General features: G+C 38.3%; 1 protein-coding gene across 5 annotated transcripts in view; it reads right to left on the minus strand.

The window, feature by feature from the left end:
• The window catches only part of LOC129360432 (phospholipid-transporting ATPase IG-like), a 48,662-nt gene extending 39,843 nt beyond the window's left edge, over positions 1–8,819 (minus strand). For all 5 annotated transcript variants that reach the window (XM_055030649.1, XM_055030646.1, XM_055030645.1 and 2 more), the window contains exon 1: positions 8,303–8,819. In XM_055030649.1, the coding sequence (XP_054886624.1) occupies positions 8,303–8,329 (27 nt within the window). In that variant the 5' untranslated portion in view covers positions 8,330–8,819. The remainder of the gene's footprint in view (positions 1–8,302) is intronic.
• Between the last annotated feature and the right edge of the window lie 13,548 nt (positions 8,820–22,367).

The following is a 22,367-nucleotide window of genomic DNA, read 5'->3' on the forward strand; positions in this document are numbered from 1 at the left end:
AAAAGGCAAGGGTTTACCCCTCTGGTTTTCCACTTGCTTTTAAGTGAGTCAAGCAGGGCTTTGCAGTCTCCTCCACCATATTTCATCCGGTTTTTTCTTTACACCGCCTTCCTCACCACACTAAATATATTTATTATCCCGCTGCGTGTTGCAGATGAGCTCCTTTGGCTGCATTTCCATTATTGGACAGAGTGCAGGAGGCCAGACGGAGAACGGAGAGAAGAGAAAGAAATCACAGTAAGCAATTCTGTTCGCCAGCAGCAGGTTCACAAGATTGGCTGCAAGAATGATGGCGGAAAAACTGTGCATGGCTCTGATCAATACGCATTTTTCCTGATCAAACAGGCCGGATGAATCAAGCACCTCTACTTTCCAAGAATGGTTTGTGGCCCCACAAATAAGCTATTATGTGCTCAACCAAGAGACTCAATCAGGCTCGTTTCCAGTAACAAATAAGCATTTTTTAGCCCACTTTCATTTCTAAATTTGCTTAATTTTAGCCACAAAATTTAACCCGTCCTCTCCAAAATTACCTTCTCCTTTTTCAAAGCCACTTGTGAAGCTGCTTAAGATTAAAGTAAGGAACTGGTGACCTAAAACTGTCTTTTAAGATTTTCTGGTAGAGAGCAGGACTCATGATTCCAGTCCCAGAGCATCATACTACCACCACCAGGTGCGTCTGATGCCTGACGTTCTTTTTCTAAAATGTGGGTGAGTTTTACAATCGAAGTGACACAGATCTTCAAAAAAAGTTTTTCTTGTCTATCCAAAGGATTGTTTAATTGGTCTTAATTTAATGTTTTTATTGTTTGGTGAAGCATGAATACAATTTTCTGCTGTCCAGCTCTTCATAGTGAATGATAAACACAAAGTAGGTGAGGCCTGCAACCTACAATTTGAGCCATCCATGCACTTCTTAGAGTAATGTTAGGAGTAAAAAATGAGAAAAAAGTCACATTTTCTCAATGAGTGGAAAATGGCACTCATTGTGGTTTGCTGGAGTCCCAAAGCCTTAAAAATGGCTTTGTAATCTTTTCCAGGTGACAGATCTCAGTTAAAGCTTTTCCACCAGAGCGGTTCAAGGGCTTAACCAGAGTTTATAATTTAACAACCCGAGAACCCACTCGGAGTCGCGTGATTGTGTCATAAACACCTCATCCAGTAAATGTTTGTACCAAATCAAAATAACAGACATATACAAACTATAAGATAAAAACTTTGTTCATTAAATGGAAATTTGGTTTAGATAATTTGTAAGATGCCTCCAATAAAAACAGCCCATATAAAACATCATAAACATTGATTACAAAAAAACTTTTTATCAAAGATAGGACAACTAATAATATCTTATAACGTATAGGTTTTTATATTATTTTTGCAGTAATAATAGTGTGTTAAAATAAAGCAATTAGACTGTTTTACATTTGTTTAGTGAAAATATACTGTGAAATGGTGGTAACAGGAAAATCTTTTGCTGGTCTAACATAGTCAGTGTAATGGAGCCTCCAGTCTTTCATTAAACACAATCATCACCGGTTTATTTAGTTTGGTTGTTTACATAAAAACTGATCACTCTGAGAAAGTTTGTTCACATGTGCACCTCGCAGTGCGGCGCCACTCAGCAGGCCAGATGGTAAGAAATGAAAACAATCCTACCCCTACTGCTTTTCTGGCAACTGAGGTTGCAAGAAAGTAGCTAAGAGTTGTCCAAAAAAGAAAAAAAACACGTATTTTTGGATGTGGTAGATGTGGACGATCCTGCAGCTTGCTAGGGTTTTCTAGCAAGCCAGGGTGAAACTGAACTGAAAGAGAGGAGAAGCATACGCTGCAGGGAGACAGTGAGGGCTGACAGAACTACAGTGCAAGCAAAGTAGTTACCCATTGGCAAGCTTTGCTGTCATATTGCATCAATAAGATAAACTACAACATTAGTTGTAGTTATGTTTATTGTAGTATATTTGCTTTGCATACACGGCAAAAACCAGTATGTTAGCAAACATGCACACACATGCGTTACTCTTTAAAATGTAACTGGTGTCGTCCTTCCTAGCCTGAATGAAACGCATAAACTTTGAAATACAGGCCATTCTTCACACTTTTCCCACAAACACACACCTTGTGGTAAAACAACATAATTTAAATGCCAATCTCCTCAGCATGCATTTCAATCATTCTTGAAATGAATCATCTCTTTCCAAACAGATCTACTGTTTTACAGTGCAATAAAGTAACATAATTATCGGAATAAACAAAGTCCATCAATTGCAAATGTATGATGTGACCTAGATGTGGACATGGATGGTTGTGATTTAATTAACAAACAATTATCTTAATGTTCATTTATGACCTAATTATAAAGAAAATTATGAAGAGCCAAGTGCAGTACTCAGGCATGCACAGAAAAACCACTCAGATAAGATGGGTGCCATATGTAGGGTGTGTGAAACCAAACCACAATCTTCAATTTGCTGCACTATTGCATGTCTGAACCTGGATGTGCAAAACAGAGTGAACTTCATGCCTTCATCATAATTAATAAATATCCTTCACAAAACTTATATCAAACGGAGCTGGAGGACCAAACCCCCCCATAGCAGACACAGAGGAACACAAGAACAGCCAGATGCAAACGGACAAATACATTAAAGAAAACATTTTGTGTAAAAATAAAACTATTAATATAGACCCAGTTACATTTACTTTTCATAAGGAAACAGCACTTTTCACTTCTTCAGTTTAGAGCTGCAGGTGCTGCATGTACTTTGTGTCTTGTAAAATAAGCACGTTTCCACCACAGCTTACTACTGTTGATGTGAGGAGCAGCCATATTGAAAAGTAAAGTCTTACAAGTTATAACTGTCGGTAGTTTTTCACACTTTTTCAGTGGGATATCAGACTTGGAGTGGCGTTCCAGCTGATTTTTCTGACTGGAACGCAGCATATGTCTGCCCTAAGTAGCCTCATTTCTAGCATATCCACACAGATCTTTTTCTTTTCTTTGTGACAAATAATATAGACCAAAAGTTGGGCAATGACTGATTCAAACAGCAGCAGTCTATGCTCTTTCGCCACCATCACATCGCTGAATAATTTGTTTATGCAGCCCAAAAATCCATGTGATCTGCTGTGCAGTGAAAGAATGTGTGTGTTCGGTGGATCTCTTGTTCAGGACTTCAAAGAACATGTTTGGTTTCGTAGTTATGTTTTTGATAATCTTCACAGCTTCACACCGTATGAGACAAAGATTTGGAAAATGAACCCAAACTGGTGAGATTGGCTTCTCAAACCAACTATAAACTCTACAGATACCATAATGACTAGTTTATCTCCACAGTTTTACAATGACTAGTTTATTCCACGTTTTACAATGGAACTGGGAAGACATAAGGACAATTTCTGTGGGGACATTTTCTGCATTTCCTATTCTCACATGAACTCTATAATAAGAGTGTTTCTGCCTATAGCACACAAAAGGAAGGACATGATGCATGAACATACTGTACAGAAATAAACAATTGGTGGAAACAGCAGCTAAGACTTTTTGTGTTGGTTTAAACTATAGTTTATTATAAGATAACAGGGTGGATTAGTTTTACAACAATTAGATATGTTAGGGACATGTGCTTCAAAATTTATATGTTTCTACAATCCGTCCCTTTTCTATTAAATGCAAAATTGCCTCCATCATGTAACGTGTAGCACATTTTCTTGCTGTTGAGAATGTTTGTTACAGCTATAGGCATGTGTTAGTAGTTGTACTTGCCAATCAACAACAGTACTTAGAATAATCTGGAGGGCAAATGTTAAGAAGCAACATGATGATCCAATTTACTCCTGCACACAGAATTAGGCAAGAATAGGTATTCCAGACTTTACAAATAACTATTAAGTGGATTTTTTTATAGCACAATGTTCTTTTTTTTTACTGAAAACAAACATCAATTGTGTTTATGTCAGACAATTTCCTACCATTGTGCACAAGATGAAGGCACCTGAAGGCCAAAAAGGCCGAGTCCAACTTCAGCACTAAGGGTACAATATGGCCCGATTCACTAAAAATTGAAATATAAAGTAGAAACTTGATGCATAATTTCACTAAGCGAGTGAGTAGGAGGTGATTTAATATTTACTGTGCTGCAAAAAGAAATAGTGTTTTTATGTGAATGTTCTACAATCCAATGACTGAAGACTGGGGCTCCCACCAAGAATACTATCACATTTCCACCAGGCTCCACCTCTCACAGATCACACTGCTGCCTTCAAGGCCTTGAACGAACATCAAAGGAAGCTGTGGGTTTTTTTGCATTCCAGTCAAGAGCATTACAACCGCTGGAGCCTCCCTTCCTCTCAAGGAGCCCTGCACCACACATTCCCTCAGCCATGTTTCATGAAAAGCGTCAAGCAGGACACAAAAAGCTTCCTCTGTTTCATTCGGTTTCAGCAGTCACTCTCGATCTTTCTACCTCTTCGTGATGCTTGCGCACCTCCCGTGGGCAAGGGGAGGGTGCTGTGAATCAAGACGAAGAGAGTCTGAGATAACGGCACGGTGCGCATCAGTGACAGTGTAGCTGGCTGCTCTGCACAAAATATTATTTACAGCTCACACTGAGGAGAAATTACAGGAGCAATCCTCTTCAGAAGCCGGAAAATCAGCTGACCTGGCAACACTTAGAGTGGGGCTAGGAGGAGGGTCAGGCACTATAATTATTATATTGCCTCTCCTTCTTCACTGTCAGTATCTATACTGCTCACACAGCGTGCTCGGGGGTTCAGCCCACCGGTGACAACAAGTAACTGGTGCATTAGTGAATGATAAAGTGGCAGTAAAGGGGCTTTAGCATTCATAAACCCTGCAGATAGTTACCGACTTTCAGGAAGCATTCTAATGATTACCACAGGAGATAGAAATGGCTTTATGTTAATTAAATCTTTGTGTACATGATACTGTTGGCTTAAATAGGAAAAAAGTAATTAAGCGCCTATAACAAACCATTAGACGCAAACATAAAGTCATAATAGCAATAGCCTCTTTTTCCACTAAACCACTATCAGCCTTTAAAGTAGAATAATAATGTCTTGTAAATGATAATCTAGTTTAAATTGCAATGCAGTTGTTTTTAGAACTGCTACAAATTCTATGATCTGTGTCTCATAATTATCAAATCTAAATATGAAATATGCTGAGCTACAGCAGAGAAAAATCTGCAAGAAGTCAAAGAAATGTAGATGTAGTGTTAAAAACACAATGGTTTCAATTGGTTCAATTACAGACATCTTATAAGTTTAAGTAATTTACTTAAGTCTCTGCAGCCTAAAATGGAGTCGATGGTTTTGCTATTGCTTGTGGTTTATTTCACAAATAGTTACGATAAAGAAGAAAAAAATACCCTTTATGTGCAATTGATCAACTTTGTACTCCAATTTTGATTTTCTTAGAAAATAAAACAAAACACAGTTATTTGAATTTACTGTTTGTCAACGTGTAGAAAACATAGATAAAAAAATTCACTGTAAAATTAGCCTATTGCAATTTTCTTTTAAATAATTGGATGTAATTTTACAAACGGGTTTTCCAAACAGATGAATTGCTTATCCACACAGTGTCTAAAACATCAATCTATAAAGTGTTTTCCAGATTGTAAAATATTTAAATTTACCAACAAGTGAAAACTAGATGAAACCCCAAATACATGCAAAATCTGAAAACTACATTTAAAAAAGAGGTACACTTTCTTTTCATTACGAGTGTGCAAATACACCTACACAGATTATGAAAGATCTGCATGAAAGAGCACATAAAGAAAACTTACATGTAGTGGGTGAGAAGCTCTGCAGAGCATCATAAAACCTGTGCTGCCGTCTGGACACAGATATGAAGTTTTTAAAACAAAACGCAAAACACAACATGTGAGGGTACAATCATTTCTCCACTGGTTTCTACATCAGGCTATGTGAGCTCCTGAACAGCTGTCAGACACTGACAACTCCCTGATAACCCTCCACTCTTCCCACTTTGTTCTGTGGAAATTATGCTAGGTGTGGCAGCCTTTTGCAAATCAGGTCATTTGCATCACTGCTATGCATGGGTAGCAAACTCCACCCATAACAAATCCCCCTTTTCTGTCCTTAGCCTACTTTGCAAATAAATATATGAAGTTATTATTTGTTATCAAACAAATGCTACACTTGGAAGGGAATTATATGTTAAAGGCTGGTTGAATGGACACTCATATACTCTAATAAAACAGAAATATTGATACTTATGCAGAGTGGTGCTGGAAACGTGATCATGGAGAAAAAGGACAAAGACAAATATGGGTTCATATGTACTGATAACAATATTGCAATACTGAACATCACCACAGCTCAATGTTTTCTTAAAATCTTGCAGCCTAAACGTAAATACACAGGTATAGTCCTCTCAATTTCCGGCACAAACTTTTCATTAAAACTAATGAAAGCCAACTTATATCAAAGTGTAACATTCACTCTTTAAAATGGAGAAAATTCCACCTGGCATGCTTCACTTTGGGGATTGATAATCTTTGGGAGCAGTGATTGTCTGCAGGTCTTATATCATCTAACATGGTATTAATTTGTTGTCTCCTTCTGCCTTCCTGTTTGTCGTTTTAGCTGCTCTCTCTTCTTTCTTTGCCTGTTTTATTTTCTCTGCTACATCTCTCTGACTTCATAACACATGGGTTTATGAAAGCTATTGAGGAATAAATGGTACTACAGTTTTACTTTGGTTGAAGACATTTATTTATGTTCCTTCTTTCTCTACTTTTTCTGTAATCGTCCTTCTCAGTTGTCTCCTGTCCATGACAACAACTTTGTTGGCAAAAAAAATATTTTACAAAAGTAGGCAAATTGTGATAGATAAGTTAAAGTATTCACATTTCTATTTTATTGCCTTTTTCATCAACTCTTTTGGTTGCCTTTATTTGTTCTTTCTCACTCCCTTGCATCATTTCTTTCCAAAAATAATTGTTTGTGCAATAAATTAGCCAGATGCTTCATTGCGACTATGGAGGACTGATCCTGCCAAAATTGGCAATAAAACTAGGAATAAGTAAAGAGCTTGATAATGCAATTAAAGCAGCAAGTATTGCATCCAAAAAATGAAAACTTTCCCAACTTAGAAGCTGACTCTGAATTTCCACCCATCAAGCTTCTTTTCCCAACACTTCCCCCCTTTATGACTTTACCTGCTATAAAGAAAGAGGTCAGAAGGAAAAACAAAAGAGAAGAAAGGAAACAAAAACTACAAATTAATAAATAAACAGAGAAAGTGGAAGGAGAAAAAAATCACGGTGGAAATAAATCAATATATAAATGAAATAAGTGACTAAATCAAAAACATTTTGACTATAAAATACAGGAAGTTAGCTCAGGTAAGAAACGTCTATCAGTTGTAGCCTGTCACCTGGATGTGTGTGTGGCTGCTGTTTGTTTCTGTAACTTATTCACCTTTTTTGCTTTACTTTATCCTTCCACTAAACTTTCCTTTCATGTGTCTGGATGCAACCCTCTGACTACCCGTTTTATTGAGCAATAACCTGTTGTGGCTGACATTCTTGTGGATTGACTGTCAGCAGAGTAACTGTCAAGTCAGGAGTTTTCTTTGTGATTTCGTTGGCCTTACAATAACATTTCTGGAACATTAAAAATCTAATCAAGCTAGAGTTAAATTGACCAGATATCCTTCTGATAGTAAGGACTTAATTTGCTACAAGTTTCTTTTTCTTAATTTAATCACTGAAATAAATTAACTTGTTTAAGTTGGTTGTGGATGCACATTTTTAGGTGAAGAAGCTGCGCTATCTTGCGTCACCTGCTGCCTGAGTTAAATGGTCCTTTACTTTAGTATGTGCTGTTTAATGGAAAGCCTCCAGGGAGAACTAAAATCCCTGAAATAAAAGTAAAACCAAGTTCTTGAGAGAGAAACTTTTCAGAGCCAGATGAGCCCCTTCAGGAGGTCCAAACGAAACCAAAGCACATGGCGCCGGAGAGAATGTCCACTCGTGACCTGAGTGGACGGACTTCACTTTAGTTGTGCTGCAAAATTCCTGGCAGATGAAAGGAAAATCGCATAAAAGCTGCCTGGTTGAGAGCCTGCAACAGTGTTTGCTGTAAAAACAAGCAGGACGCGTTGTGCCATTGTGGCGCGTTTTAACGAGCCTCTACAGCTGGAAGTCCAGTCTGAGCTTCCTGCCCTTCCAGATTTTATCTCTGGAGTTCAATACATCTGGGTGTCATGAGCGAATGATGTGTGCGTAATAATGATGTCAATCACACATACCAAGCGGTTCAGTCTCCTCCGAAGCATCCTCTTGTTTCCTGTCCGCACTCCTCTGATTCAACAGACTGGGCTCCGCTTCAGCTCCTCCGGGGAATAACTTTACATGTATATATGTTAGTTCCTGCGCTAGCTCCTTGGCTATCTACTCTCTCCTCTAACGTTAGTTCTAGCTATATGGAAGGCTGGAGCGATGCTACATGGTTTCCATTTTGTTTGGTTTCTGTATCTTCGCACCATTCGCATTCTCTCCGCCGCGCTGACTGTTTTCCGCGTTGCGGTGGACTAGTCGCGCTCTCCGCGGCTCGGGGCTGAAACAGTCGCTGGCATTTCGCTCCGTGCCCTGTTGCTGCTTGGACAAATCATTTGTCGCTCCCCGGGGTTGGCCTCGCTGCTGACCCGAAAGCTGCCCGCCGACGCGGTGTTGCAACAACTAACTTATCGTGTCGGTCCCCTGAGCGCAGGTCTCCTCTCCTCCTGTCAAACAATTTTCACTCAGCAGCAACCCACGGACGTTCCCTCGTTTGCAAGCTCCACCCGGCGAAGGTGCGGTGACTAAAGCGCGCACTGCATTCTGGGTGATGTAGTCCACACTCAGGATTTCCTAAAGCAACTTTTGGCTCCTGTGGCTCTAAAAAAAACTAAATAAGAAATGTGTCAGGGATGGTTTTAGCAATATTTCTGCACAAAATATCTGAAACAGAAAGACTACAGTAATGTACAAAGCTTCAAACTATGTGTTTTATATTTTAAAGTGGGCAGTGTATCTTTATTTTCTTTACCATAGTGACTGAAAATACAAATGCAAATTATTTGTTTCCCCTTTAAAAAGATTAGATTATTTGTTTTCTAAAGTCTGAAAATAGAAATCCATTTTAGTTTAGCTTCCTCAGTTGTAAAAATAAATATTTTATTCAGTAGAAGTTGACAAAATCTTTTACGGCTCTATCCAGTTTTTATTTGGTTGCATTGGGGACAAAAGTGGACCTGAAATTAAATGTTCGCAGACAAATTAAATAAAAAAAAGCAACAAGAATTAATCAAAAAGGATAATAACATGAAGCAGTGTTATTTGAAAAAATAAATATAAATTCTCAAATTGATCAATAAAAGTCAAACTCAAAATGCTGAATGTTTTATTGTTCTAAAAGTATTTCCCAAATGCCTGAAACAGTGGGAAGAATTTGAATACATCTTATTTATTTTTAATTAACATTGTACATTGTACCCCAAATTATTTACACATGGCATAGCAAATTTAGGACTGAATTAATATTTTTGTGTTACCAACATGTTTCCTCTGACTGGAAGTTTTTGGATGTCCTGCCTTCTCAACTTGAAATACTTGGAGCTCATTTCCAAAGATGAAAAGCAAAAAGCTGGTCAGCAATCGAAGGGTTTGCAGTCATCCCAATATGGATTTTTCTCACTCATTATTAAGAAGGATACATTTTGATATACCATTTTTTTAAGACATCAAATTAGAGATTTTTTTTTAACTTAAAGCTTTTTTTTTGTGAGAGTATTTGGAAACCACAATCTGTCTTTTTCAGTTGACTTTTGAGTGGGATGGTTTTGTTTCCACTGAGAGCCTTTCAGAGATCAGTTTTCACTCATATCGAGGACAAAAAGTACAATGACTCAACATTGCCATGCTGTTTATGACTGTATGTCCAGTAATTGTTTGAAAAGATGAATAAGGCATCTTAAAGCGTCTGGAAATAGTATCCAAGCCTGAACTGAACTTAGGTTCTTAGTTTTGCTTTGTAAATCACGTGGTGTCTAATTTGCATCCACAGGTGTCAGAGAACTCAGATGCTCTGAAAGAGCCTATTAGAAACTTAGAAAGCCATGACGTCATCCTCCGGACTTTCCCGAATAGCTTCAAGGCGCAGTAATCTTTCGTGTTGACGAAGAAATTCTTACATATAGCAAAAACAAATGATGTTTCTAATTATAGCTGATCTAAAACAGAAAACTTTTAGTTTGATTTAATGACAAATTAAACTAAACCAATATCTGTTTTTTCAATTGTATGTCTCAAATTCATTGTATGTATTTTAACTAATTAGACATTTCCAGGCACATTCAACCAACAAACTAAATGAAAATTACTGAAGCAATTCCAAATTCCAAACATTTGTTCTAAAACAGTTTTGAACCTGTTTATATTTAAAATACCTTTTACACGTGGTGCTAATTTGAAAAGTACTATTCAATACTTTTTTACGCTATCAATAATTTGAGGCGATTCTTACAGGAAATTGCATGAAATACCACATAATGGTGTTTCTGTATTAAAAATTAATACAAAGTTAAGTTTTTTCTACATCAAGTTGATTTGATTGTTGCTCTTGTACGAAAATTGTATGAAAATTATTTAAGTATATATTTTTCAAAACTTTAAGTGCCGAAAATATATACGGAGGGGAAAAGCAGCTCCAAAAATGGACTTATTGCATAACGAGGAAACGTTACGTCACGCTACATCCGCTGAACTATCTACACTGTAAGGCTAAACTATATCCCCATCTAGTGGACAGAAAAGGCATTGCACTCACCTGTTGGTAGAGTCAATATTGTTTCAAAAATTCCTGTTTTAGGAGACTGGCAGATTGTCACAATGTTACTACAGGGGGACAGCTAACTCTTGAAAAATAGAAGCTTGCAGTCAATCAGTTTTTAATCACCAATTTATCTATAAATGAGCACAGTTTTACACAGAATGGCATGGGCATTGTTTCATCCCAAACCCTGAGAAAAGCAGTCTTGTTTTGTTTTTTATCTGCTTACTTCAACAAACAATTAGTTAGACTGAGTTTATTTATTTATTTTAAATCAAGAAACAGTCATAGTTCTAGATTTTAAGTTTCACACAAATATTCTCGTAGTTACAAGGTGATGTTTGGCCAACAGGTCTCAGAAAATCCTATACATCTCTTCTTTAACCCGACCTGCCTACATTTCTTTTAAAAAATAAACTACATTTTTCTTTGTTTTTTAACTTAGAAAACCTTGTATGAGGTTTTCTAAGTTAACTAAAGATTAATATTAATTGAATGTAGAACAAAATAGACATAGACATATGTATATTTTGATGGTATAAAATGTTTTAAATGTAAGAAGTATTGATGATCTTCTAAAGCACATTGCAGCTCCACACACATGCTCCTGAAGAGTTATCCAACTATTTATTCATTTTTTTTAAACAGATGAAAGTTTGTTTCATTGCACATAATGTAACAAAATGAAGAGATTCAAACTGGTGATGGGGAATCCCATTAAGTCCTATGTCAAAGAGTTTGACGTAACTTTTTCACAGCCAAAACTGAAATAGTAATAATAAATTTAACACAATAATTTAAAAAAAAGTAAAGCAAACATTATGTAAATTATTTTATTTGAAACTTTTTTCATCACAGGAGAAAAAAGGTCATTTCCACTTACAAAACTGGTAATACACTAATAAAAAGGAAACGTCAAAAATATTTTTTTGCTGTGTGTAAATGTATAATTTGGTTTTTCTTTGCAGATAAATTATGTGAAATGGTTGTAGCTCAAGATGTCCACATGGTGGCACTCCTGGAACATCTATGAGAAGTCACACACTTGTTGCACTGAGGTTAGGACCAAAAGAAAAGGGCTGATTTTTCCATACTTAGTTTTATTATTATTATTATTATTATTATTATTATTATTATTATTATTATTATTATTATTATTATTATTATTTAAAGCTAAATATGACTGTGGAATGTGGAGTAAATGGAAGATTTCCCTGAACAGAGTGTAGCTACATAAATGATGAAGTTTACAACACCGAGCTTGTGAGTTTGTAGATAAATCTCAGTAATTCAGTTTGATTAATCTTTGCATGGAAAATGACTGAATGTAATCTGTTATACTGAAAGATTGGAAATATATTTTGACCTGGTCATGTTAGATTTTTATGTTAGAAACTTTGAATAATACAGTTTTTTTTATTATTTATAAAAGACACCACGTTTCTGATGAATTAAATAAAAGGCAAAATCTAGTTTTTCATAAACAGTCTGATTCATTTGAACATTCATATTCTGAAACAACTGAGCAAACAAGCTTTTATCTCACTCTGTGATTTTAAGTGAGGCTAAAATTATTTTCACTTGCTAAATGAAATTTAAAAATGTGTATTTTTTTTTTTAGTTCCTTTGGAAATTCAAACCTTCACATAGACAAGGCTAATCCTTCCTTTAAAGTTCTTCAAGGTTAATGAACAGCATTTGAGTTAATTGGAGACAGACTTGTTGATATATCATGCACACCTCAAACACAGCTGCTTCCGTCTTTGACATGAAAAAAAAAAAGAAATCCAGTAAGATATCAGTAACTGTGGATTCTTGGAAGCATGGGCCAACCTTGGTTACAATTTCCATATGTTAGAAGATGTTGCATTCATTTGATGAATCCCTAATACAAGTAAAAACACAACTGGATTGTCATGTCATCAAATGGATCAGGAAGGAATCTGCATGTACGTCACTTTCTGTATCTGAGATATTAATATCAACGAAACACAAAACAAAAGCAAAAGACTGCGGAGATGTTGACTGATTCAAAATAGAAAAACAGTCTGCAGATCCACTCAGAAACCAAGACTATAAAGTTTAGAGGGACGTACCAGAATTTGGCTATAAAGGTGATTGCTGCATTTGAAAGTAAGACATTTACCATCCTGAGAATATCGTCCTGACTGAAATAAGAGCAGTAGAATAAATTTGTGACTGCAGGAGGTACTGGTGCTCTTTACAAACTGGACGGCATTGTGACGACAAAACATAATTCAGAAGTGCTAAAGAAACATCTAAAGACATCCTCCAAAAAGTTACAGCTTGAGAGCAAACATGTCTTCCTAGTAGATAGTGACTGCAAACAAACTGCTAGATTTGTTAAAAAGTGGTTTCTGGATCATTAGGTCAAAGTTCAAGAGTAGACACCACAAAAACTTTAATCTCAGTTCCATACAAAATGAATAAATAGACAAATAAATAAAGTGAAATGTTGAGAAAAGATGTTTGTAAGCAATGAAACCTAAAGACCTGACCTCTCTGGAGAAATGGGTCAAAACTCCAACTTGTCTGAAGGCCAAAATTCAAATCTACTGTGAGAAAATGTATGAGACGTTCCTCAAAATGTTTTAAATGCAATTTTAACCAATACAAAGAAAATGTAAACCTTACAAAAAATATCTTTAAGAAATTCTTTCTCTTGTAATTTTGAGGTTTGGTAAGAACTTGAAAAAATGCAGTTTATTTAAGTCAAGAGAGCAAAAGTTACAGTTTTTACAGAGTGCAAGTAAATATCTGGAAAGTAAAGGTGTTTCAAACAGCTGATCTCAGACAGATTTACCGCTCCAATGTTCAGACCAGCGCAGAATCTGGTTCTGTTTGCTCATTTTCTGTGTTTTATCACTAAATCAAAGCACAAATCTTTTCTCCAGGTTTGATGATGATTCTGTTGAAGCAATAATCTAAAACAAGGGCAGAGAAATGAAATGGTGTTCCAACAATATGACAAAAAGGAGGTGAGAATCAGCGTCTTGAACAAAAACTTAGTCCTATATTGGAACACTTCACATTCAATTTCTTGAAGATGATAAAAGAAGTAGCATTTCTCAGCAGGTCTTTTTTTGTTATTGGACCAACTTGCCAGGCCCAAAAGGCAGCTTAGAATCAAGTAACAACTGCTATACCTAACCATGTGGAAATTTTTTATTTATTTAATCATTGTTGCTTTATTTCATTGCATGGCTTTTTTTATGTTTTCTTGGGAAATGTCCAAATAATGCCTATTTTTATCATCATGCATTGCAGAGACAAATTAGCCTTTCAAATCAAGATGTAAATTGTTTTCTTCATTCTATGAAATAATTCTAGAAACTATGAGTTTCAGTCAGTATCCCCTTCTCAACATATGTCCCACACAAAGTTCAGAGACAGCAACAGGCTGCGTTTTCTTTTTGGCGAGGACTTCTGGATGTAACGTACAGGAGCTGCCCGGGTTGTTGGGCATTCCTCTAGTGGTTCTAGGCCCGGTTGTCTCATTCGTAGATCTGAATTCAAACTGACAGCCCCTGCAGAGGAGTCGGGAGACTTCCCCAGCCATCTGTCTTAAAGTGGCCCCCCTCTTCTCTCCCTCCACACATCCCTCATTCCCACACTGGGTCTTTGTCAGCAGTTCCTGTCCCTGGACTAGGCGTGGCGTGCGCTGAGGCCAGGGCGACCGTGGGTGCTTTCAGAGGCACCTGCAGATGGGACAAAGGGCCAAGGGTGCTGGGGCTGAAGACAGATTGATGCTTTGTGCACTGAGGATGGAGAGAGCCCGAGTGGGAGAGAGGGGGGATAGTTAGCTGAGAAGTTTTCAGGGAGAGGATTTTAGGGGGAACAGGGGCGAAGGAGGGGGGAGGTCTGTCACTCTGGTCTGTGTGAGTCCAAGCTTTGGAGGACCCGGGAGAGATTGACAGCTTTTGTGGACTGCATCCCTGCACAATGGTTGCGCTTTAATGGGTGGTAAAGCAGGAGCAGGGCTTTGGAGAAGGTCCGGAGGGGAGGCGTTTTTCGGTCGTGGTTGTGATGGTGGCGGCGCGGGGAGGCTCAGAGATGGGGCGCAAAGGCTTTACTGCTTTGCTTGGTGGAGACCAATTCATGGGTATTCAGTCCAAGGCTCGTTATTCACTGAATGCATCCAGTGGAGGAATGCAGTAGCATCAATTAGAATGTGTTAGCAGATAGCAAAGCAGAGAAGAAAAACCTTTCTTTCCCTTTTGCTTGCAGGACAACACGGTCCCACTATAGGAGGTGTCAGAGCCACAAAGCCTTTTTTTGGGTCTCTCTCCATTACACTACCACCGCAATATGTAAGGTGGGGACTCTTTTGATTTAAATTAAGTGGAAAAAACACTAAACCCCATTTTTATTCAGCAAGGATAATGGTGTTATACTCTATAAAGGTCTTTAACTACTTATGTGTGGCTTAAAATCTTCCCCGGCTCCCTTTTCACTCCACCTCAGTGTCTTATTCTCATTGGGGGCATTATATTTATTCAGTGGTGGAGGGTCAAAGACAGACTGTTAAACAAAGTTGCTTGTAGCCTTAACTGCCGCATCACTTCTAATTGTGTATCAGTGGGTCAGCGGTTTGTTGTGTTGTCCCGCAGTAAGAAAGGAAGAGCGGATATGAATTTAAACAGTGTCTTGTAAGGTTTTGTCTGGAGTGGGCACAGGCTGCCACTTCAGACGCAGAGGGCCTTTTAGAGGACAATTTTCTTTAACTTTTAGGACAGTGATATAAAAGAAGAGGACGGAGAGGAAAACTGTTTGAAGGTGATCACATCACGTTGTGGCTGATGCATCATTCGCACATGCAGTTCAAACTCATGATAGCGCATTTCGATTAATATTTTTTAAAAGATGACTTGATAAAACATTCATATGTTTTACATTTTGTGTTTTTATTACATTGGGCTACATTATACTTACACAATTTAAAGTATGTAATGTATTTTGGATCAAATGAGTAATGGGAGATTCTTCCTCTCTGCAGCTGGTAGACTCTATGACACTCACTGCTCCCAATAAATTTAATAAGTGTTAACATACATGTTGTATCTGCGCAACCTTACTACTGCACTGTTTCTATTGTCACTAATTATAAATAGACTGTCATTGAATGCTCAAAGAGACATGCACATTTTGAACATTTTTCATTTCACAATTTCATTTGCACATTCATCTGAACAGTGCACAGTGTTTATGTTGAAAATTTGTTCTTACTGTACATTATTTTATTTTATATAATAAATTCCCTTCTCACCCACCGCGGGTGGTTCTTATCCTCTGAACTCGGGTCCTCTACCAGAGGCCTGGGAGCTTGAGGGTCCTGCGCAGTATCTTGGCTGTGCCAAGGACTGCACATTTCTGGACTGAGATGTCTGATGTTGTTCCTGGGATCTGTTGTAGCCACTGCTCCAGTTTGGGGGTTACTGCCCCGAGGGCCCCGATGACCACAGGCACCACTGTGGTCTTCACTTTCCAGGCCCTCTCCAGTTCTTCCCTGAGGCCCTGGTATTTCTCAGTTTCTCGTGCTCCTTTTTCCTGATGTTGCAATCACTTGGTATTGCTACATCTACCACAACGGCTTTCCTCTGATGTTTATCCACTACGACAATGTCTGGTTGGTTCGCCATTACCATTCTGTCTGTCTGGATCTGGAAGTCCCACAGGATCTTAGCTCTGGTGTTCTCCACCACCTTTGGGGGTGTTTCCCACTTTGATCTCGGGGTTTCCAGTCCATATTCTGCACAGATGTTTGTGTACACTATGCCTGCCACTTGGTTATGTCGTTCCATGTACGCTTTCCCTGCCAGTATCTTGCACCCTGCTGTGATGTGCTGGACTGTCTCAGGGGCCTCCTTGCACAACCTACACTTGGGTCTTGTCTGGTGTGGTATATATATATATATATATATATATATATATATATATATATAGACATATATATATAGACATATATATATATAGACATATTATTGTGGTAACAGCATCATACTGTCGGAAGGAAAACTGGTCAGAGCTAAATACAAATACATTTTTTTGTTAGAGGCTGCAAGAGGCTTGCTGAGTTTCTCCTTGCAGCAGGACAACAGCACAAAACATACAGAAATTTAAATCAACAGGACTCCATCAAATGGACTTTGATCTATTTTGTAAAGAAGAACTGGCAAAATGTCAATCTGTGGAAACAATGTCCGTCTATCCAAAGCTGCTGGAGACACACGCTGAATTACTTAATAAGACATTAATTAATATGGGATGAGAATCTAAATAAAACACATAGAAGTTTGCGATTTTAACATGGCAACGTGTGAAGAAGTTGCAAAGATATAAATGCTGCTGTATGGCACTAAGTAGTATTTGTCTCTAAGTTTAATTGTGAGAAATTTCCACAACCAGCATCACTTTGGAGAAGGTTTCTCTTCTCTGACAAACTTGCACAAACTGATTTTCACATTTACCATCCATGCACTCTGCATCCATTTAGACTCAGATTTCTGAGCTTTCACCACAAGAAGACACAGATGGCACGCGCGCTGAAATGAAATTGTGAATTTTTGTTCTCCTTTGGTTTAATGAGAACTAACTGGAAGGAACCTCTCATAGAAAGGTGTGGATTTCAATGTGAGCAATTATGGTTCATTTGAAGCCAAATGAGCCAAATTTGCATCCGCTGAAAAGACAACCAGAGTTAAACTGTATGAAAAGTGCAGTAAATTGGGGCAAACATCGCAACATGCAGAAATGCATCTCCGCTGTAATTGTGTAATTGTAGAAGAGCTTTAAATGCACAGCCCAATTAAACTTGCTTCTTCTGCAAGGCAAAGAATTGGCAGGTTATTATGCAGGAAAGTATCAGCATGGTTAAATAGCTGCCTCCTTCGTGGGTGGGGATGGAGGGTGAGATCATTTGCAGCAAAATGGAATATCTGATCAAATATGGACAGATGTCTTCATACATGTCGAGCGGCAGTGAATTGGATTGGAAGAGGCAAGATGGATGGATGGCCTCCTCTAAGAGATAGAGCTTCCTGCCCTGAGTACTGAGGGGGCACAAGAGGAAGAGGGTGAGAGAGGGGGAAGGTTAGGCTCTCAATGGGGGGAGACATTTCCCTGAAACACCAGTTGATGGGTTTCTCCCACAAAGGGTGGAGTGACGCAGCCTGCACTGCTGCATAACAGCCTGGTCTCTGTCTGGATTAGGCCCTGCATCACACAAAAGAGAGCTCAAGTAAACGGTTCATGAATGTTGATTAATTGATGCCATTTTCTTACAGCGTGCCACGGAGTTTCAGAGTGCAGGGAGCTCAAACGCTCAAAATGTAAACTGTACTTTAGAAATATGCAAATCCAAAATGCTTATGAAAGATCGTGAACTGGCATGACTTTGATTCATAACTTTGGTGGAAATTCCTCGAGCTTTTTCCACTTTGATAAGAATGATGCTTTGTGGGTAAAAAGTTCAAAAAGCTCCAGCTTTCTTTGGCGTCTTTGACTTCCAGCAGTGCCTGTCAGATGTGCCCAGCTGGCATGGAGAGCAGCTCAGGTGGCGGAGGCAGCGATGAGGTTCCCACGATGGGGTTTAGGGGTACAGGTGTCCTGGGAGAGTGAGGGTGGCCCACGGCGCGGAGGGGGGAAGCACTGGCCCATAGCCCACCTCAATGGAAGGATCCCAGGGGCCAGCTCAATAGCCTGGGTTCCACTTGATGGAGAGAGAAAGGAGCGTTTCAGCCGCTGCCCAGCAGGAAAGATCTGGTTGTGGGAGACCTCTTTCAGGACTTACTGTTTGTCTGAAGGCTGTCACAGCAGATGAGTACTCAGCAAACAGCGTGAACAAGGATTTGAACCAGAAAACCAACAGAGCCTTGACAATATTGTGATTGGGCCTTGTCTCTTTAGAGGGGGCTGAAAGCCGAATTGAGAGTGGTAACAAGTGCACATTCAGCTCCGGACGGGGATGCCTTTGGGTTGTGTTTTATGGTTTTGTGGCCTGTATTTGGTGGATAAAGCAAAATCATGTTAATCTCTCTTTTCAGCAGCTTAAAAGCAAAAGGAGTGAACCTGTGGCACTTTAATGGTCCAACCAAAGTCTTACAAAGTCATTCTTCAGTCAAACTTGAATAAGACCTCTGTAATCTCTCGTCCCAAAACAATGGGGCATTTTAATTATGTAAATATGAGACAAGAGAATAAAACAGGAATGTTTTAAACTTTTTTTCATCCCAAGCTGTACAGCTCGGCAGCTTGCAGTATCCATGATGCAGTTGAGAGGGGACATAAAACTGAAGAGGATTTCATGCACATTTTGGAGATATGCATACAATTACTTTATTCAAACCAACTTTGTAAATTATTGAAACTTTCATAGCTACCTTTGCTCCTTATTTTGTCCAAAAGGAGTTTGAAATTCAAGGAAATTGCCCTAATGAAAGCAACCGTTCAGATTTTGACTAACTTTCTTTCTTCATTCAAGCACCTGTTTATTCTCACTTGTTTGACTTTGGAAGCTATTTTTCAAGATGTCTTCTCTGTTAATGTCCATCAATCTCCTCTTGAGGAATTGGCGAAATCCAGCCAAACTTAAAACAAACCAATTATATGCTTCGGTTTTGTTTCCCATCTGACTTTGTATACTTTTATTGACCTATTTATCTGTCCGATGGTGAGTGAAAAGAGGGCACAACAAAGAGCGATGTTGTCTTTTGGAGGAGTTTGGGCTAACTCGCGAGGTTTCTGAAGAGAGAGGGACTTGTGATGGAATGGGCCGGGAAGGACTGTGACTTCTCCATTGAGAGCAGAGGGGCACGCTGGATTAGCTTGATTTGCCTGTGAATGGGCACTTTCCATTATTCTTGTTAGGGAGCTGTCACATCGAATTGAGAAAGTGAAAACCTCCCTTTATCAACCTTTTCCAAGTGAAACTGAGCAGGCAATCAATAACTGAATTCAGACCCAGGAGAAAGTCAAGCAGAATGATATGGGACTGCTATAAAGGGGGGATTTGTCATATTGCTAATGTGGAAAATGGATAACTGATGTAAATTTGGCTCCAAATGCTTTTGAGCACAAAAGATGAAAAAAAGGAAAATATAGTATTTAGGGCATAACGGGACAAAAATAGTTTATCAAATTACTTCTGCAAATGTCACAACTAGCAGAAATACAGATAAAAGCATTGATATTTAAAAACCAACAATATTATAATCAAAATTGAACTTTAAAATAACAAAAAAAGCAACAAAAAAAAACAAAAAAAAAGAACTTATTTCAGACATTTAGATTTCAAACCTAAATGTTTTTATTTGAATAAAAATCGTTTATAATAGTTTTACATTCTATCCTGCATCAACCAAACAATGTTACAAGGCTAAACAAATCAAGAGCGGCTTGTGTTTTATTGTATAAATGGAACCATATTGTTTTGGAGTTTCATTATATTGACCTTATTGTGCCATTGTGCTTGTTCTGACACCATGATAATGCCTGAATACAGAGGGAATTATGCCCTGTATAAATAGATCCCATAGTCAAAGATCGCCTCAATTATCCCTCTACACATTGACAACATGAACAGAATAAAAACTAAAGCTTCAGACCAAGCTGGTCTCAAGGCGCTCTTCAAACATTGTTCGGCCCATTGTTGGAGGGGTAGAGGAACATCATCAGCATCAATAGCAGGAGAGAGAAGTGTTATATTCATCTGATACATTAACCTGTTTTATGCAATGCAATGAATTGAAGGAGGAAAACATACATGCAACTAAAATGTTTATTTTACTCCACTTTACTTCTGCTTACAGACATGCATAACGATTAATTTCTGCATTAACCTATTCATGGTGTATGTGGGCCTGGAAACAGGATGAATGGATGTACCTATTAAAAAACAGTTTAACTGTGTTCTTTTACATAGGAAAGAACATATTTTATTCTCAAGCTCTTTCGGCACATTCACACTATCAATCAACAAATTGCCTCATATTGCAGCTCCCCGTTTTTTCCGCTGGATGAAGAAAATTAATCGGATCATTTGCCCTCATCAATCAAACCGGTAATTGATGTCTTAATCATTATACACTTAAGTGAGCACCTTCGTTCAAAGCACACAGACAGGCTTCCGAGCAAGGAGGATGAAGCATTAAGGAGGATTTCAAACTCATTTTATTGTTTTTTTAATTATTATTAAAGTGTTGAATATGTCGACTTTCCCTCATTTAAAAAGATACTGAGAAAACATTTTAAATGGAACAGATTTCGCTTCTCGCGGACACAAAATTCACTCTGAAATAATGACATAATGGTTTTGTTGAGTGTGCGAACTCCAGCTATGTGAGGTTGTTATCATCATAATTGTCATCCATCCATCATCTGTGCACAGTGAGTTGATAATAGCCAATGAAAAATGACTCATGGCTGTAATGAGTGTCTCACCTCTTAGCTTTAAGCAGGTTCACAGCCCTCCACGGAGCACCAATTCTCCATTTATTCCACTTCACTGTCTATATTTCACCTCATATATATTCCTTCCCTTAATTTTTCATATAAGAAAAAAAAGTTTCTAATAATGCACAAGCATTGCTAATATTAGTAAAACACTGAAGGCCTGGGTGATTTAAGAGTCAGCTTTCATGCAAACATACTCTGTATGTTACAGATTGAAGCAGAATCCTTAATTGACTCACAGAATACTTTAATTACGACTGTTTCCAACTTTCCTGCGATGCAACACAATATAAGCCAGCAAGGAAGAAAGAAAAAAAATCCTCCCAGTATCAGCCCTGGAGTGCAGCTGCGACGCAATTATCATCAAGCGCCCCTGCATCTGTGTACAAACAATCTCACAGCTGCTGCCATTGATACTGTACATGCAAAAGAGAACAGGTTGACCCCCCGGTCTCCAGCGCTGCCTTGGAGATCAGTGACCCTCTCATTTGGGAGGAATTTGTGACACCTACAAACCACTCAACCTGTGTGCAGTTTTAAAAGAGCTGGCACCGGTGATTTACCACAATATTTGCAGCTCTTTGTTGCTACAGTACAAGAACATTAGCGGGTTTATGTTTGGAAGAATGACGGTAATTACACGGTTCCTACGGAGGAGCAGATCTTAGGTGCCAAAACCTGTCCGTGCAACATGCTGCAATCGCACAGGAGTCATTTAGAAAATATCTTTGAAATGTGGAGAAGTGAGAAAAACAGTAAGTGTGAATAGAAACACATTTAAAACTCAGTGTTCATTTCCTTCAAAAGGGCTGTTCAGACCTTTCAGATCTGGGAATTTGTTTGTTTCCCAACTTGTTGGAGAAAGATGTCATTTACTCTGTGTGTTTGACAAAAGATGAAGAGACAGTAAGAGAACAAAACATGCCAGTCAGGTTGTTCCCCTGTTTTAAATAATGCTTAGCTTAGTTAAGTAGAGTTTTAAACAACTTAAACTAAAACATATCCTCCACAAAAAAAAAACATCTTTATTTATC

Source organism: Poeciliopsis prolifica, unplaced genomic scaffold (genome assembly GCF_027474105.1).
Source record: "Poeciliopsis prolifica strain line A6 unplaced genomic scaffold, Auburn_PproV2 SCAFFOLD006, whole genome shotgun sequence".
NCBI lineage: Eukaryota > Metazoa > Chordata > Actinopteri > Cyprinodontiformes > Poeciliidae > Poeciliopsis > Poeciliopsis prolifica.